Genomic DNA, 19,684 nt, shown 5'->3' on the forward strand with positions numbered 1-19,684 from the left:
GAGAGAGAGAGAGAGAGAGAGAGAGAGAGAGCAGGGCAGCAAGGCTGAAGTCATCCAGCCAGGGGCCTGAAGGACCCGGCTAACACTGACATCATTAATCACGGTCCACTTGAAGATTATGACTGAAAGTATAGAATCGGTAACCATTATCGTCTCGGATGGCAGTTAAAACCTCTTCTTATTTTTCAAAACAATGAAATGGCACAGAAGTGTATACGGAGGAAAAGAAGGGGGGAGGGAGGGCGAGGGGAGGGAGACTGGTGTCACTGGGATGGAGTTACAGAGCAGCGTTTCCTCTGGAGGAAATATCAAGGAGACACAGAGGTGGTCCACTTCATTACGTAGCCTAGACTGCTTTAATAATGATTAGATAGCAATGATGGACTCATCATTCTATGAAACGAACAACAACAACCATCGAATAAAATGCTTTAAATAAATATTAAATAATAATAATAATGTTTATGTATTATTATATTATTACCAATAATTTATCATCTATGTTTTTTTAATAACATTATGAAATAAAATAAAAAACGAAATTAAAATGAACGCGTTTTTATTGTCATTAAAGTACAAAGTAAAGACTAGACATCTTGAAATCGATTTGTCAAAAATGCAAAAAAAAATATTTTTGTTTATTTATTTATTCGTAAACATTTCGACAAAATTGTATTTCCGGGTGACAAGTTGTGAACAAGGACTTCGGGGGATTGTCATCACTTTAAATCCTAAAGCAAAATGTAGTCGTTAAAAAAAAATGCAACCCTATTTTCTTTCTTTGCGTATTCATTTTGGAGAATGGTCTCGTGACATTTTGTTGACATCGACACATCAAAAGGACAAACGATCAATTTCTGAACCGTTAAAGATGTGTAACGACTGAAAACTAAGCAACTGAATTTTTCTTTGGATTACAAAACAGATTGTGTTAAAGACAGTAAACGCATCCACGTCGCAGTTTTTAAAAAATCAGCGTGATGCAGCACCTCATTTTTATTTATTTTTTCTCAGTCTGTCCGTTTTAGTTTATATGCATCTATGGTATTTTATGCATAGAAACTCAACAGCTGATGCTGTGAGGATTCGTAAGAAATCCATTTTATATATCTTACAATGTCTCTGTGTGTGATGTGTGTGTTTGTCATTTTATATGTGAGCATTTCCTCCAGTACAGAGAGGCAGGAGAAGCTAGCGGTCCCTGTTAGCAGTCGGAAGCTGCAGTGATGAAAAGCTTTAGCTGGTGTCAAGAACTTCTTTAGCACATCACAGCTGGTGGGAATAAATAGTAGCCAACTGAAGAGGAGCAGGAGGAGCAGGGAAGGGGAGGGGGGGGGGGGGGGGGGGGGGGGCAGGCTGTGACATAAGGCTATTTGGGTGTGTGGACAGGGAGCCTAGACTTTCATATCTCCTCTACACAATAAAAGCCCTGTGTGCCACTGTGTCTCACAAGTCCAACTTTGTTTCTCAACAAGGAGTGTAAACTGTTGTCAATATTCAGATAGCCTTCATCTGCCAATACTGACAGGCAGCCGGCTCCCTATCTTATCTGCGGGCCAGGTAGCGCCGTACCTGGGGGGAATAACTGCTGCGATAAAGAGTGTCTGGGCCAATAGAAAGGCTCTTGTCTGTCTGTGAGGAGTTAATGGAGAACGCCACTGGAGACAGGAAGTCCTCAGAAAGTGAAAAGCACTTTATTGCGCACCTGAATGGTCTGGCATAGGGTTTCTCTCAAACCCAATGGGAAAACCACATTACAGGTCCTTACACAGGGTCATTACAACAGGGCAATGGAGTTCAAGTGATCCATTGCATTTGAATGACATCACATCGCTCCATTCATTCTTCCCTCTTGTGTGACTTGACGATGATCCCTGTGGGACTGGGAAGTTGTCAGTGGAGTGATGTGCTGAAGTCACAGTAGTGAGTGTGCGAGATGCGGTTCATTCAATTTTCTCTTCAAAGTGTGCTTGAAAAATTGCTTCATGCGCTCCTCGCTGACTCTGAGTCAAGACAGTTGTGGGGACTGTTTCTTTCTTGCAGCAACAGGTTCACGGACCCATAACCCACGGTACACCGCGACGTGACATCATCAAGCCTCTAAAAATGAACTGCAACATCGATCCCTCGCAGGCTGACCTCCCATAAGTCAAATATAGACGATGTGGGACATGTGTTTGGATGGAAGTGTATATTTACCTGTCACCAGGAACTCAAGGACATGGCAGCGGCGAGGTTGTATCCAGCCCAAGAGGGGAGTGTTTTGGGGGTGAAAATGAGTTGTAAAAGTGATAAATGGCCCACAATTCTCGAGCTGAGAAGCACTGGAGCTGGCACTGTACTTCCAGCCAAACAGTTAATTGCTCAGCACAGTGAAAGGCCCAACAAAATACTCATAAAGCATCACAAAAAAAAAGAAAAAATCTCGTCCAGTCTTCCTCTCTTGTCCCTCTCCTCCCTTTTCTCGACACCTTCGGTTAAACGGCTGCTTCCATCCCTGCCCTTCACCAATTCCCAAGACACAAAAATATTTTGTTACCAGTGGCAACAATTGAATGAAATTACCAATCACATCATGCTCTTTCAAATATTTCCCAAAATTAAGCTGAGCCTGTACATAATGGACGAGTCGTCTCAACTGTGCGTCAGAATGTCAAGCCAGGGTTTATTGCGATGTGATAAATGTTTACGAGGCTTGTTTTGACAAATGCAAGGTGACTTCTGAATGAGTGCGGCACGGCGTGCAGAGCCAGATCAGCTGCATCAGAGGCTGTGATTGTGCCCTGGATTCAAACTTTGCTCTCAGCACCAAATCAAAACCTGTGGTCGATGCATCCCATAACAGCTATGCTTGTCTCCATGGTCACCGCCGCCTGTGTACAGTAGCCCCACCTCCTCCTAACTGCACTTATTTCATAATAACAAGCTTGCAACAGCTCTCATCAGGCAATCGCGCTGGCATATATAAAGGACGGGGGAAAGGGTGAGCCAGGGTTTGTTTTGACTCAATCTAACTTTGTCTCCAGCCTCTTGCAGCTAACCTCTCCCCCCCCCCCCCCGTTTACCTCCACAGTCATATTTTCCAACCGCACAGCTCTAATCTTTTAGAATGTCACTGGAGCTCATATGTCTACTGCTGCCTCTTCCTCCTCTACCTCCCCTCTACCCTGCTGTTCTCCTCACCCCCCGCCCGTCCCCATGCTGGCCTGTACCTGTACCTGTGGATGTTACTAGGCCTCCTTTGGACCCCTCGCTGAGAACAGGAGATAACACAGTTTCTGGGTCACTTCTGTCTACAGTCCAAATGCCACTCAGGGGGGGCTGACCTTTCAGGTGGCCGATGCCAGGGCAGGCAGCCTCCATGCAGGCTGTCATCCCTGTGGTTCCAACCAAAAAAACGTACGCTCGCTCCATTTCACCGACAGACCCTTTTTTCCCTCCAAACTCCCCAAGCTCCTCTGAGATATCCCCCTCCTCCTTTTCATCCATGATAGTACATGTTAAAACAATGGGTACGAATAAAAGCTGACAAGCATAAATAGACACTGTAAAATGTGGCTGATGGATGACATCTTAGCTAAACTCAGGACAGTAAGAGGCCTCAGCGATGGCCACAGACACATGGTGTATCATGTCTCGCTGGAAGGAACTCCAAATATGCTTCCTGGATTTATTTGAAGGCGTGGGTTACACGACGAGCACCGCTGTTTTTACAAATGGGAGCTTGGCTCTAAATGGAATACCTCAATTAGCAAGATGCCCAGTCAACACCTCTCTGTTTGTCATGGTACACCATCAAAGATAAATAGGTTTCAACTGCCAAGCTGTTCCTTTTAACCGAAAGGGACTTGAGTTGCTCACTTTTGCCTGTCAGAAATGGAATATTTCAATGGCCAGGCCCATGGGTGCATGTGATCCCATGTCACATCATTGTCAGGAGTGATTTTTTTGCAGGGTGTTCAGAGCTCTGAATTTAGTTTTAGTTTTTTTGAAGCTCTCGGCCGTGTCTCTGCTTGTCCTGCACTACCAGTGAGTCATGCTAAACATGTCCCCCCACCCCCCACACCCCCACCCCTCTGAGTAGATTAATGTGTCATAGTTGTTCAGTTTCCCTCAAACATACCATCTGCCCTCCATCCTGTCAATCAAACATCCACTGCTTTGCCATTTTAAATACCCCAGAACATTTTTCTCATGATCCATTGTTGTTGTTAAATAACAGCCTCTGATTAGCAGCCAGAGTTTCCTAAAAATAAAAATGAAATCTCTTCATATATCAGCTCAGGGCAGAGTGGCTGCTTTTTCCCCCCCAGTGCTGTTATTCAAGCCCTCTTAAATAACTTTTTTTTTTTTTTTTTTTTTCAAACTGGCTGCCCTGACTCTTCCAGGAGAACTTTTATTTCTTTCCACCCTGTGATGTCTCGCTGGCTGAGGGAGGCTGAGAGGATCCCTACTAAAAGCACCATGCTGCCTGGGGCAGAAACAGGCCAGAGCTCTCCACATAAATAACACAGGAGCGTGGTGGAAGTCCGTTTGGTGGTCTGCTGGAGGGATAGAACCTACCCTTCAGTCTGTCTCTGGTTCTGTACTGCTTTCTCACTCCGTGTCTCAGTGGTCTATCTAGCAGCTTGGCTGAAGAGGCATAAAACAGCAGGATCGGGAAGAGATTGGGCCAAGACGTACATCTGAGTGGATGGTGGACTTCCAACAGCCTGCAGGCTCAGACAGAGTGAATGCTGTGAACTGCATACAACTAATCTGACACATGGGACTCACAGATTTAAGAAGTGTAACCAATAGTACAAAACGGAATAAAATGTGTAACTAAATAGTTCTGCATGTAGTTTCTTGGAAATATTGTAACAGGAATCACATTATTTATAGTACGTCTTCCATTTTTTCTCCTTCACACAAAATGTATTATCATAATACTCATTTCTACAATGAGGAAATACTGTACATTGAGTCTTGTTGTTACTGGATGCCTCTTGAGGATCACTGGTGTTCCTGTCCCCAGGAAACGAGCTCTCCAAACTTGCCTTATTTGGAGAGCACTCGAGTGCCCCATTGTTGTGACAAGAACAATGAATCTAAAAAGAGATGGGAGACGAGGGCAAGGAAAACACAAAATAAAGATGTCTGGCTCTTAAAAAATGATCAGATGGAAGTTTTTTTTTCTATATTTATACCCACATCATGAAAATACTGTCAGCTGACGCCGATGTCGGCCCTCGCCTTTGAAGTAGATCTAAAAAAGAAAAAAAAGAAGCTGTATTTAGTGCGCATTGTGTGCAGAACCTAATTTATTGGAGTTGACCCTGGCTCCTCTTTTGTGCGACAGCCATCTTGGAAAACAATGGCAGGAAGGCTTGAAACTTGAGAGGAACTGAATCTGCTGTTTTCCATTTTTTTTTTCAGTTCTTACTCAATGGAGAATTTTCCCTCCCTGAGTAAAATAGCTCTGTTTTTGTGTCCAACAGGAGCCATAAAATGATGTCTAAGCATTCCATGGCCAGGCAATAGGCCCGAGTTTAACTGGACACATGGGGACAGTTGTTTTGTACCACATGGACCAGGGGGGGGGGCCTGTCAGAGGAAGCCATGGCCGCCTGGCGACCCCGCGGTGACCCACTGGCCTCCTCGTGGAAGGATCAAGGCCTAGATGGGAGCCAGCTGAGGGTTAGAGGTTTAAGGGTAACAAATCAAGCAACACTTTAGTGGTATTTAACCCCCACATACCATATCTGTCTAACGCGTGAGCGGTGCATGACTGTGCAGAACAAACATAGAATCGCTTATTTTTATTCTAAATGGGGGAGTTCTCCTCAGTAACAGAAATGCGTGGGTCAGGATTGGGACAGATTACACTATCGTAAATTTCATTCATGTGTCACTATACCTTTCACCTGAGGTCTACTTTGATTCCTCTCTCTGCAAGCGAGTGGGGATGGACAGTTACAAAGTGTCTGTATACTGAAAGATCTGTGTAATAGGAAACAAAAGATCTTCTTTACTCAGTTTCAATACTGCAACAGTTAGGGGGCACAATACCTGCCTCTTATCATAAGAGATGGTGGTAGGTTCTTCACACTTTCACTTTCTTTCCTCTCTTTGTTTTGTGTGCCATAAAGAAGAGGACAGGACAGGGACCCCCTATAGGCAGTGCATATCTGCCTCTAAAAGCATCACTCAAGTTTATGTTCACTTCTGGTTCCCCTGTGTTCCTTCCATTGGTATCCGCTCATAAAAGGTACTGAGGTTGTAAAGAAGTGCAACAGGCAACTGCTGGATAGTCACACACCTTTACACGAAAATCAGGTGTTTCTACTCCAGTATCTGCACTTCTTAATGTGTATATAATACACATATAAAGTTTATGCTTTTAATATTCAAGACAAGAACAACAGGACTGTACAATAGAAATTTTTATTTTTAGATGATCACAGTGTGAAATGTGGAACGGACACATAATATAATCCTTCACTCATGGGGAGACATATAGACGGACACTTTAATCCCAGAACATTGTAACTCCATGCTGGCTTGCTATGATGTCAGCAAATGTTCGCTAACACAGTTTATACCGCATAGGATACATATTCAGCACCAGAGGGGAACTGGTCAAAGAAGGCCTACAAATAAATTAATAAAAGATATTAAAAAAGTTATCAGTTCTAATTGTATTTTTTGTATTTTATTTTGTATTTTTGTGCAGAGAGTGGGCCCTGCCTGACCGTCTCACTGACACAGGTGCGTGCCTCCCTTTGTGTTCGTCAAGCAGGAACGCAAACTGTTTTTTGACCATAATCAAAATGTTGTTTTTTCATGGCATCATGGCAGCCATCACTGGAATCTAATTACACAAACAGAATAATACCAATAATATTAGTGTAGCCCAATCAAAAGCACAAACACAATGAATAGACATGCAAAAAGAAATTCAGCGTTATGAATGAACTTTTGAAGTGATTCAAACCTAAAAATAATAATTATAAATACATGTGATAGTATGAGGGAATACCCACTCATAAAACATGTAAAGAACTAATGAACTTGTTAATATTAAATAACATAATAAGGTATATAATCTGTTCATGGGAGGTCTATAAATTGTTTCCATATAATAAAAGCCATGACACTCTCCTCGGCGATCGAGCAGACCGTAGAACACCACACCCAGAGTTTGATGATGACACTGTTCATTGCGCCGATGGATACATCACCCTCCTTGCCAGCTTCAACTTCTGTTTTTGGTTGAAAACCTTCCAGGCCATCTTCTTGTACTCAGATGTTGTCTTTGGAATTCTCCAAAACCAAGGTTTGGAGCTACACAAGATGAGCTACACGGAACAACTGAAAAGAAGAGAGAGAAGTTTGACACTGCCGCTGTGGAGGTCATTCTCTGGGAACACATCTGGGCAGGCCCAACTGTCAGACTTGGCCTTAATTTCCATGAAGAAGGAATTGCTGATGGATGATGCCATTAACCACTTCATCCAAAAGGACAGGGGGATGGGCTTCCTATTCAAGTAATGCAATCATCAAAGGGTAAGTTATTCAAAATCGAATAGGCCACTGTGCCAACTGATTTTATTTTGGCTGCTGGTGCCACTGTTTTGTATACGTCGGGGTTTATTTGGAAAACTGTTTGTTGTGCAGACTACTGTTCACTGTATACGGTTCTGAAGTGTCTGTTGCAGTGTCGCTCCTGTTCACTGTATACGGTTCTGAAGTGTCTGTTGCAGTGTCGCTCCTGTTCACTGTATACTGTTCTGAAGTGTCTGTTGCAGTGTCGCTCCTGTTCACTGTATATGGTTCTGAAGTGTCACTGCTGTTCACTGTATACGGTTCTGAAGGGTCTGTTGCAGTGTCGCTCCTGTTCACTGTATACGGTTCTGAAGTGTCACTGCTGTTCACTGTATGTGGTTCTGAAGGGTCTGTTGCAGTGTCGCTCCTGTTCACTGTATATGGTAAGAGGTGTTTTAATGTTCAGGACAGACTTAAGACTAATAAATAACCTTGTGCACTGAGATCAGTGTATGAGTGATGATTTGTCACTTAACCAGTCAGTCAATAGAAACACAGAAAATGTATAGACAAAATGAGTCACCCACAAATTTTGATTGTCAATGAATCATTTTTATTTGTGAAACAGAAAATGCCAAACAAGCTTCTTGTATACTTTTTATTTCCTCTGTTTTATATCGCTGTAAGTTGAGTATCGGGTAGGAAAACATGATGCGATGGTCATTTTTTTTTTTTTCAATTTTTAACTTTTATAGACCAAATGATTAACCAATAAATTAAAAAAATTTAAAAAACACATGAATTGTTAAAAAAAAATTAATTACAGCACCGACTAAGTATGGTTTAAATGTGTTATTTAACACTATATCCAACGCCAGGCAAACCAACTGAGGAGAAAAACAGAAACACCTGTTGTGTAACATCATTGTCACTTGAGGTCAGTGGCATCTGTGTGAAAATGTGTAACCAAAATGTGACCATTTATAGTTAATCAAGATAATTCACTCGAAAGAAGCAGATACAACATGTTGACAATATTTGTGTGATGACAATTAGTTGCGATGTGAACCCCTGCTTCAACCCACTGTGGTTAAAACAATGTATCCTCAATAGATTTTATGAAGTGAAGTGAAAAAGGTCACAGTGAGGCCATCTTTAATCAGAAATGATCCTGTTTACCCCCCGGAGAGTGACTGAGAGGGCACTGAGTGACGCAGGTGAGAGACAGGCTTCCACCCAGCCCCCGGACCGCCCCTCTCTTATCTGCTTGTGGAGTGGAGGAGGAAGGAGTGACAAAGGCCAGGGCTTGGGGTGTGATAAGGAAGGGCCTAATGTCCTGCTTTGGTCCTGGCTCTCACCCTGGTTGTCCGTTGCAAGAGGCCATCCAGGGGCCAGGAGCTGACCACAACCAGGAAAGCCTCCAAGACAGTGTTTTTGCACACAGGTATGAATCTGACCCTGTGCTGTCAGATATACAGAAAGGTGGGGTGTGTTTACATGTGGTAGCTTTAGGGGCAGTTAAAGAGAGGAAGGGAGAGACAGACAGAGACAGAGGGTCGGGTGGAGTTCAGGGCAGATTTTTTGCCAGTCGTCTCTCACTCTGCAGGAAAGCCAAATTGCTTCCGGATCTAGGTATACACCCCTGTTCCTACCCTTCCCACCTCCTTATTTCCCTCTCTCTTTCCTTCCATCCCAAGTTTTTTGCTTTTGTCACTCTTTGTCTTTTATTCTGGCTCGTGTGACGGTCCGTCCTGCTGGGCGGCATGGCACAGGACAATGTCTGTAGGGAAGCAGTCTTTGAGCAGGATACCTCTGTCTCTTTGGCAGTCCAGCTCTCCTATGAAGCCATACCAGTAGATCACAAGGCCAGGACCAAACCTGCAGTGCAAAACAAAAGAAACAAAGCACATTTTGTGTTAGTACATCATTTGCTGTCAGGTCGGAGAGTTCTGACGTAGCTATGAATGAGTTACAGTTTCTTTTAAATTCATATCTGCGCAATGCTTGAGGCATGTTTGATTTGGAAGGCAAAACAAAAAAGCACGAATGAGTAAGTGAAGAGATAGAAAGATGGGACACATGCAAGATTGCTCTATGAGAGATAAGGTCACTTAGGTTTTTTTTTCCTTTGATCACTATCCAGGAAACTTGTGTTGAATCAAATGAAAAAGCCGCCAGGAAGATTAAGATCTTTCTGACAGGGTGATACACACTTGATCATATTACAATGGCAGTGAAATAACAATAATCTAAGAAATAACAAAGCTCTACACCAAGGCCTCCGGATCTTGTCGTCGGAAGCCTCTGGGACATAGCAGAGCACACAGAGTTCAACACAAAGTCTGAGATTTAAACAGTCTGCATCTGGCGACTAATGTTAGCCAATCCAACAGCGTCCAGCTGTTTCATTCACATTCACTTTGAAAGCCAGAGCAACTTTGCCTCAGTTGGCAAGTACTGCAGTTCCTAAAAGCTATAAATAATGACTTGCCAAGCAACTGAGAAGACAAGTTCAGACTATTTAAATACAAGGTTTTGCTTTTCTTTCTACTATCCTTTGTTCTCTCCCTCTCATCATGTTGCTGCTATTGCCTCTTATAGACACTGTAGCTACTGTACACCTGAAGGTCTGCTGAAAGGTGTAGAAACAATTAAAATGGAGGAGTTCTTCACCGAGAATGTGCAACGTTATTTCACTACTTCTCCCTCTCACAAAGTCAATAAATCATCTTTCAAGCTATTTATTATGCCCCAAAGAGCCACCGGTGCCCCTCTCTGCCTCATATAGATCATACATATTCTTTGAACATTAGCTGCCGTGCATAAAGACATGTCACAGTTGAACTCTGAACGGAGAGCACCTCAGCTTCCAGATTCAAGGCGGCTGACAGTGCTCTGGTCCCAGACACTCTATCCTCAGACAGTTAACAATGTTGTAGGGCCTCGGGAGACCTAGACAGGAAGCTAGCCAAAGGGCCACGGAGAGCAACAGAAGTTCAGCTTCAAGGTAAAGTGCATAAAACCTTGAACCTGTGATCCATCATTTCGTATTAAAATACTGGCTTAAACACCCTATGGCACACGTGTCAAACTCAAGGCCCACCACGTCATTTTATGCGGCCCGCGAATCCACCAGCAAAAAAAAAAAAAATTAAAAAAAAAAAATTAAAAATAAATTTATTTTATTTTTTATTTTGGAAAAAAAATAGTTAGACTTGAAAATAAAAGTATCCCCATGGTCGAAATTATGAGATAGAAAGTTGAAATTATGAAACAGCATGTTGTCTGTGTACCGACATTAAAACTATCACAACAGGTGGACAGGAGAGGCAACAGCCCGTAAAGAGGTTTTCCAACAAGTGATTGAGTTGAAAAAGATCGACAAATAATCCCAAAATGTCCACGAAGAGAACAATTGATGCAGAGGGAAGAAAATGTAATGAAAGATGGGAAAGCGAACACATGTTTGTGCTTGAAGGAGAAAAACGGGTCTGTCTTCTGTGTTATGATGCGTGTCGGTGATGAAGGATGCAATTCACGTCGGCATTTTGACACCAAACACGGAGCAAAATTTTGCCTCCAAGAAAAACATAAAATTGCCCAAGAATTAAAAGGCAGAGTGCAATCACAGCAGAATAGATTTACACAAGCTACAGCCCAGTGCATGCTAAAGGTATGTGAGCAGGTGTGCTCCGATCAGATACAGACTTTTACAAATGTCAGTTTGTGAAGAAACAAAATCGCAGACCGAGTTCAGGAACTAGCAGCAATCTAACAACACAGCTGGCTAAGAGACGAGCAGGTACTCGTCTTCTTCATTAGCTGTTGATGAAAGCACAGACAACACGGATATATACAGCGCATCTATCCATGTTTATAAGACCTGACTCTCAGTGAGGAGCTCTTGGATGTAGCTGCCATGCACAGGACGACGACGACGACGACGACGACGACGACGACGACAGGGGCATTAGTGATGCAGAGAGGTGACAAAAATAGCTTTGAACAAAGTTAATGTAATAACTTGTGTTTGATGATATTTGTCTTTGTTATTTTCTTTAAAAGTTTGATCTTTAATAGAGTAATGTGGGTTTCTTAACCCTAAATTAAAATTATTTATCATTTATTTATAATAACAGAAATGTGCTTAAATATAATTTTACATTTATATAACTGCATGTACAATATTTTTACACTTGAATAAACAATAATCAAATGCAGAGAGTTAGTTAAAACAATATGTTAGGGAGTCGTTACATTTATACAGTCTTAGAGTTACAACCGGCCCTTTGAGGGAAACTATGATGCTGAGGTGGCCCAGAGTGAAAATGAGTTTGACACCCCTGCCCTATGGTGTTATTTTAATTATAAATTACGCAAATCTATAGTCTCTCATACGGTTTTAATGTACCAGCTTCTTATAAATACCTAGATGTTTGACTCTTACAACTTCGACAAGGTATTCTAACCACATGAATTATAAATGAGAGTGCAAGAATCAGTTGTCGTGACATTGCCAAATATGCATGTGTATTGTTGACTGAGCCTTGGGGCAGTGCATGTTCTACATACAGTACTTGCATGGAGGCCGACACAAAAAAAAATGTGACTATACACGCACACAATCTTCCCTCAAAGAGGCCCTCGCAGAACATGCTTCTGCACCCCGGCCTGGGATTCTACATTTTACAGTGTGTGATTTACGGTGCTGTATCTATGAGCCAACAGGCCAAAGCTAACAGCCCTGCAGAAAGCCCACAGATGCACACTGAAAGTTCACCACAATGTCACACGCATAGCTCAGCCTCTCAGCACTGCGCAAAGCTCAAGACCCCAAACTCTCATCGTTTCCATGGCCCCACTGCTGCACATGGTCGCCAACTCTTAATATGGAAATGTTATGGAAACAAAACCTAAACATTTACATTAGATGACTTTGGAAAAGGGGGTTATACTCTTCTTTTTATTCAGCCGCCATTCTGTATGTATTTTCCTGTGCTCTGGATGGGGAGGTGAGGCTGAAAAAGGGGAGAAAATGGAGACTGGTCTGCACAGAGGGGAGAGAGGCAACCTTCTGGAAAGGTTAAAACTGTACATCAACAGATAAGGCAGCGGCGTACGATACATCATGTCCCAGGTCTGTCAGGGGAGGCAGAGAGCAAATTGAAACAAGCAAAATTATAAACACAGGGGAGCCATGTCACCAAGGCCTTTCCATACGGTAAAGAAAATAAATGGACTTTGAATCCTACTCAGAATTAATACAAGTTAATACTACAGGGAGCTTCAGGAGCTTGAGACTGGGAATACAAACAATAACACTGAGGGGGAAGGGAACGGTCAGGGCGCTAAGACTGAGCCGTATGGCCACAGTATGAGAAGAGAAAGTTCCAAGCACTATCCAGACACTCAATTGAGCAATAATAAATATACAGTATATGATGCCCTGTATACTCCTTTGCAATCCCTTTGTGTGTAATAACGCCTGAGGAAGTGACTTTAAGTTCAGTTTGAATTTGTAGGCAAATTATGGTTTATTATGTGGGTTGGCTCATCTTAACCTGGTGTGTGCTTATTACTACACACACCACCTCTAAGTCAGAGTCAGCCATCTTCCAATAAACACCTAACTATGTAGCGAGTTGGTGAAATTGTTTGTGAAACGTAGCTAATTTCAGCAAGGGGGACACTTGACGAGCCTGGGCGTGGATTTGTGGCTGCCGGCCACGCTTTCGTTAGTGTTAATGAGCGGGTGGTGGTCGCATTTAAAGCAGGTGCCAAGCAGCTTACTTCGGCAGCTTAATGAGAGCAAGGCACTCAGGAACAAAAAGCCTGGAATGGAGGAGAGGGAGTGTTATTAGTGTCTGCCTGTGCACACACACAGCGAGTCATGCAGCCAAGCCTCACACAGAGCTGGAATTAAATCTCTGCACAGAGCACCAGTATGAAAAAAAAAAAGAAGAAACTATGAACTGCAAATCTAGTGAAAAATACAGTAAAATACAAACGCTACCCTTCAAATAATGTGCAAACTTGCCGTCCTGATTTTATTCATGCCCTTCTCATTTTTTTGAGAAGTCTGAGGTTGCAGGGGGTCAGACAGCCCCCCCCCCCCCCCACCTTCAAAAACATCTTGCTGTTTAACATTTCTACCTAACAAACAGATCAAGGCTAATTTGATCTGCCACATTTTGGTGAGAAAAAGCTTTACTAAAACTGGGGGCTGAGCACTTTCTGCCAAAACACATTACGCGGCATGACTAATTATCAATAAAATCACGATGAATTTACGCTCGACTTTAAAACACGTCATTTCATTTTACATACCGCGCAGACCGATTTTAAACAAACGCCCCGGCAATGATTTAGACAGCATAAGCCTCTACCTGAGCCTGAACTCTGTCTCTGAGGTTTCCCCCACAAAGACCTCTTTGTTTCAGCATCCATACATCAGGTCACAAGGTAGGCCCACTAAAGCACTGCCAAACATAAGCTTTAGTCAGTCCTTTCTCTGCTCCATGAAATGCAGGTATGAAACCCGCTCAACTTCTTTTAAAGGCAGAAAGCATCGAGAGTAATTGGGGCGAGAGGTATAGTGGAATAAAAGTCTGTGTTGGAGACAGAAGGACTATGTACATAGCAAAAGACAAAAATGTGTGTATTAGTGACAAATGACCTTTCATGGGCAGTCCATGCTAAAGGCAGCTGCCTGTTGGAGTTTATTTACAGGGTCAGATAATGGATGTGTGATGTGTTTGTACGTGTGGAGTTTTAGAGGGGGGGGGCAGTGACCCAGGGCCTGCATGCCAGGTGATATGGCCCGCAGCTGATCACTGTACGTCCAGCGTTTGTATTTTAATGGCCTTGTAGAAGCAGTTTGTAGCAAGTCAGCCAGCCCTATGATGAAGACGCCCTGATAACACAAGCTTCCGTGCACACAAATAGGATATTTAAAGACTGGCTCTGCCTGGAGGGGCGTCCACGAACGGGGAGGTAAATAATCCCTTGCTACAAACTATACATCCTCCTGTCCATAAATAACAGTTGAATGGAAGAGTAAACCTCCCACAGACAAGTTATTAACATGACTGGAGCTAAGAAAAGAAACACCTTATTTTCTCTCACCACCGCCCCCTTTTATTTTTGTGGGCAAGGAAAAGTTCAATTCTGCTCGGGTATGTAAAACACAAATACAAGGCAGCCGTAGCGTACAATCGTATGTTAAATGAGTCGCCCAAGCCTACACAAGCATCGTAATTAAGGTGGAATAGAGGGCAATAAAAATAAAACATCTTCCGCCAGGTGTAATTCTCCCCGACGGTTTTATGTTTTCTGTCGATGGGTTATGGAAAGGGAACGTGGCGCGGATGTGGTTTGTCTTTATCACTGTTGGAGGTAGAGAGAGAGAGGTTTTTTTTTAACGTGTATGTTTGTGTAGTGTTGGGTTTCAGCATAGATGTGTGGAGGTGTAATGTGTGAGTATGAAGGGTGTGGGAGGTCAAGTCACGTCAGTGCGAGTCCACTGCTTTGTCAGGTAACCATAGTACATATGTGTTTATGTATAATTAAAATAAAAACTGATAATAAGCTATGCTGTGTTGTTGACTAAATCAAATGTAATGTGTTCCTTTGTATCTAAAAGATATTTAAACAATAAAATAGAAAAATTAAAATAATGACAATAATAGATGGATTTGATGACGATAGGTATTTGATGCCAATTTCCCTTACGTACAATAATTAAAAAGAAATAAGAAACTTAAATCATTTTAATACAGTACAGTGTTCTAACAATATATTGCCCTATTCTATGGACATATTGGATGCGTTTAATGTATTATGCAATTGTTTGTATGTGCTCTGAAGAATACACAGAATCTGGTTAACATACACAACTATGATGGCAGTTAAGTGTGTACTCATAGAAACTATAACACAAATCAAACTACATTTTTTTTTCTGAATGATAAATTGTACAAATAATTTATCGTGATCATTTTATTAATAACCTTTAACTCCCAACACCGTCACTGTATTGTGGGACTCTGTAGTCTTTATCTCCCACTAACGAATTATCACTTTCTCTGACTTATCACCTTAGCCACCTTCTCACATTAACCTTATCTTCTCACTCACACACACCCACACACACACCCACACACACACACACACACACACACCCACACACAATATCAATCTGATTGATAACATGGCTAACACGTGGTTATTTTATGGAGCACATGACCTAATAAGCATCAGCCTCCTCACCCCATTTGGTCCTGGTTAGGAGCCGTTTGTACAATATTATGCTTTCTAAACATCCTCCAGCCAATGGGGAGGAAGCTTAATCAGTGTTTGGAACTCGTTAGGTCCCTTAACTGAGCATGTCGCCGACCGCATTAGCAACACATATTTGAGGGACAAGTGTGCGCTGTGTGTGTAATTTGTGCGGGTCCCCTTCTAAGATCTACGCTGTCACGGTCCAACGCGCTTTGACACACTCTGGTCTGCTTTGGATGAGGAGCGAAACCAAACAAGGTGTGGTCTGGCTATGGTTGTGTCTGTTTAATGTTCAGAAGTTGCTCCAAACAGCATGCAGGACACTGCACATGACAAAACAAAACCTACCGACGACAGCTGTCTGATGACACCATAACAATCCATGTTAAAGTTGGGTTGGAGTTATGGAACAACTTATACTTCAGACAAAACCTTTTCTCTTTTCTCCTCTTTTACAAACCCGTCTAAATTCAGCCCTTGTGATATGAAAGTAGTAATACGTATTCTCTGTCTCTGTGTTATTCGCAGGCTGTGTAAGGGTTAACGTTCATTCGGTCAGAGCTCACCTGATCTTTTCTCAGATATCAACTCCACATCCTCTATAATGACTCTCTAGATCATGAAAATGGCCTGATCTCTTCAGTTATGACACACTGAGTGGGTATTCATTAACACTTGATATGATTAAATCCTATTCTGCCAATGGCTGCAAATGGTGTCTCCTATGCAAGTACTATACGGATATCAGGAGTAGGCAGTAATCTGCGAGTGTGGACGAGTGTAAATACATTTCAAATGTATGCGATACACAAGATTTAGACGACCGTCATATCTGATACGCGGAGTAAAAATAACAGCAGAAAAAATGTCTCTGAGGCACCGTTTTCAGACGAGGCTTATTAGTCTCTAAAGCCAAACAGTGGCCACGGTGCTAATTTGGAGATCTGACCAGAGGGTTCCTCTGGCCTTTGATGAGTAACCATGTCTGTAAGTTCTGCTTGGAGACAGGAAGCTCCCCGCGGTTGCAGGCGAGCAGGCTGGGGGCTGGGCGCCTGTGCAGACAAGGCGAGGACTACAGCGTCAAGGGGATACATGCTCCTTTAACCTGTTATTGTGAACTCCCAGCAGCCCTGGCCGATAATTGCCACCTGTCTCTGGGGAAACACAGTCACAAGCAATGCAGAGGGACGGCCATTTTGTGCCTGCCGCTGCTCCTCCTCGCCCCACGCAAGCCCTGGTCCTAATCCTGCCCTTAACCCTGGCGGCTGATGTGTTTTCAATTTAGGATGATCCCCCCACTACAGGCACGGCCCTAATCAACAACAGTTTGTACTGTAACCCTATCTGCCCTTGCGAGGGCAGCGTCAGCCTGACCGGGCGCCTGCAAACCTGGTGTGTCCAGCAGAGTAACAGTGTTGTGTGTGTATGGATGATATCATGTTTATATGTGAGGTCATAGCATGCGTGTGCCTGAGACGTGGCCGTTTGTCTCCCACATTTTGTTATGCTATTGAAAGAAACAAGTCAGTGCTCTATTTTACTATTCCGTTTTAAGTTTGAACAAACCTTGTGTCACTTCTAAATGGTCTTTATTTTGCAACGGGACTTGCATTTCCATTCTGAAAAAGCCGCAACATCCACCGGCTCAATCAGTCACGTTCAGGAATAAGTCTTATATCTTCAATTCTGCTGCCACTCCAGTGTGGCCTGAATCAAAAGTTAGGCATGGAAAGGCAGGTGTGAATGTTTGTTGTGTAGGGCCTCTTGGCCTCTCCATCCACGAGTGGAACCCTGCCCCGAAATTAGAGTGAGGCCTCTAATGTCTCCCTGGGAGAAAAAGAGGCCTGGCTTTCGTCCAAGTCAGCACCTTTGGAAGTGCAGTCGTGTTACCACCACTAAATCAACATGTCAGCGCCCGGCCCAGTGAACTTCTTCACCCAGACTCCACCGCTTACAGCTACCCCACACACCTAATGAATTGGTGTGAATGCCCATCTGTCTGCTACAATGAAAAGGGGAAAGGAGATACGAGGAGAAACAGTAAAGAATGAAATATGTTTCCTTTTTCAGCTGTTGCATGGAACATTTCCGCCATTATGATTATCATCACCAGACACAGAAACACCTCATTAGTCTTGTTACTTGAAGAGAAGAACCGCTGTGAAAGACAGGTTAAAGGTATCCCTGCCGTCAAACTTGGCCTTGGAGTCCAAAATGGAACTGTCCAAGTTTGGGGGGGCCAGTTTGGAGACGGACTCGGGCGAAGGGCCACAGAAAGCTGTGTGCTTACTCTGCAGTCTGTTTACATTCCAGAGGGTAATTTTAGCCCCGGGGGGGGGGGGGAGCCGACATGTCGTTGGGGCTTGTCAGTGGTCGACGAGGCCAGCCGGCGCAGTGGCGGCACCTGGACATGTGGGTGGTACATAAAAACACACACAGACCTACAGCGGACAAATCACTGGAGCGGTTTTCTGGGTTTGTGCTAATCAATTATTTACTAGGTTTAGTGGGAGGAAATTAAAAAAAGAGCCAACTAGTATTTTCTGTACTACTTTTTCTGTGACTGGACAACTCAACAGAGACACAATCTAATGGGAGGCCTAGTGGAAAACCACACACATAGGGGGGGGGGGTAGTCCTGCTAACAGGCCCACCACAAAGCACCATTAGCCTTTGGACAACACAGGATATCCCCTGTGTTTTCACTGATGATCTGGGGTGCAAATCTAATTTCATTGTAGTTTTTAAGAATTTGCTATGCAAACAAAAAAATAATCCTAGTTGAAGAATGGCTGGGGGCTTCTGTGCGCGTGTTGGGATTTGTCTTTTTATTACTCCCAGCCCAGAGTGTCCCTTTCAAAGGGCAAGAAAGCAAAATGTCCATGTGTGTGCACGTGTAAGAGAGGGGGGGGGGGGGGGGGGAGACTCGGGGCTTATCGAAACTAATTAGGCGAGGGATGAGGATGGAAGTTAAATACTGGGCTACATGTAATGAAAGAAGCAGAGTGGGGGACATCTAGGGGTCAGGCCCACACCAAACAGTGGTCCTCAGGCAATCTGGTATTGATTTTCACTCGTTTGGGGATGAAGGTGGACAGGGGGGAGGGAGAGAAAAAGAGAGAGAAGAGAGACGGGGAGAGGTGGTAGTGCTAGAGTCTAAAGGTCTTGTGAGTTGTCAACTTGACAGTTTAACCCCTTTTGGAGAACAAACAAACAGAGGGATCTCCTGGTCTGACAGCGTTGATCTGTCATAGCGACGATGCTGCAAAGCCACACGAAATGCCCACACAGGAGAGGAGAGTGGGGAGGAACAGGAGGTAGGGTGGGTTGATACAAATATGCACAGGCACATTCCTTAAGCCTCAGAAGATAGGACTGTGCTCTGCTTAAGATCTGGCAACCCTGATCTATGGATGTCTGCACCTCAGATCAGAGACGGAAAAACCATAATGACTAAACTATATTTCCATTGAAAGGATTTAAGAACAAATATAGACAAAATATGAATATAGATTTCTTGTTAGTGGTGTTCTGTAACTGTGAATGACAGAACGCACACGTATGGAAAAAGTGGGCCCATCGCTTACATGTTGGTCTTTCCCCGAGACAAAAAGTTTGGGTCCGTCTGATAAAGGAGCGCACACAGATGTCAGCGCTCCTCCTTCGTCATTCAATCGGTGAAGGCCGTCACCCCGAGCACCTTTCCCTCTCATGTCCTTAAACACTTGAAGACCCCTTTCACTTTTCCCCTCAGACTGCCTCATCGCTTTGTCACATAGCCAAGGGGGACTCCATTAGCCACAGAGCCCCCAACTCTCACTTAGATTTACCACACACACACACACACACACACACACACACACACACACACACACAC

General features: G+C 43.4%; 1 protein-coding gene across 6 annotated transcripts in view; it reads right to left on the minus strand.

Annotated features, from left to right (window-relative positions):
* Window positions 1-8,317: 8,317 nt before the first annotated feature.
* The window catches only part of cdin1 (CDAN1 interacting nuclease 1), a 54,393-nt gene continuing 43,026 nt past the window's right edge, over window positions 8,318-19,684 (minus strand). For all 6 annotated transcript variants that reach the window (XM_031847059.1, XM_031847063.1, XM_031847062.1 and 3 more), the window contains one exon: window positions 8,318-9,405. In XM_031847059.1, coding sequence (XP_031702919.1) covers window positions 9,252-9,405 — 154 coding nt within the window. In that variant the 3' untranslated portion in view covers window positions 8,318-9,251. The remainder of the gene's footprint in view (window positions 9,406-19,684) is intronic.

The sequence above is a fragment of the Anarrhichthys ocellatus genome, unplaced genomic scaffold (assembly GCF_004355925.1).
Source record: "Anarrhichthys ocellatus isolate YVR2014 unplaced genomic scaffold, GSC_Weel_1.0 scaffold7, whole genome shotgun sequence".
In the NCBI taxonomy this organism is placed as follows: domain Eukaryota; kingdom Metazoa; phylum Chordata; class Actinopteri; order Perciformes; family Anarhichadidae; genus Anarrhichthys; species Anarrhichthys ocellatus.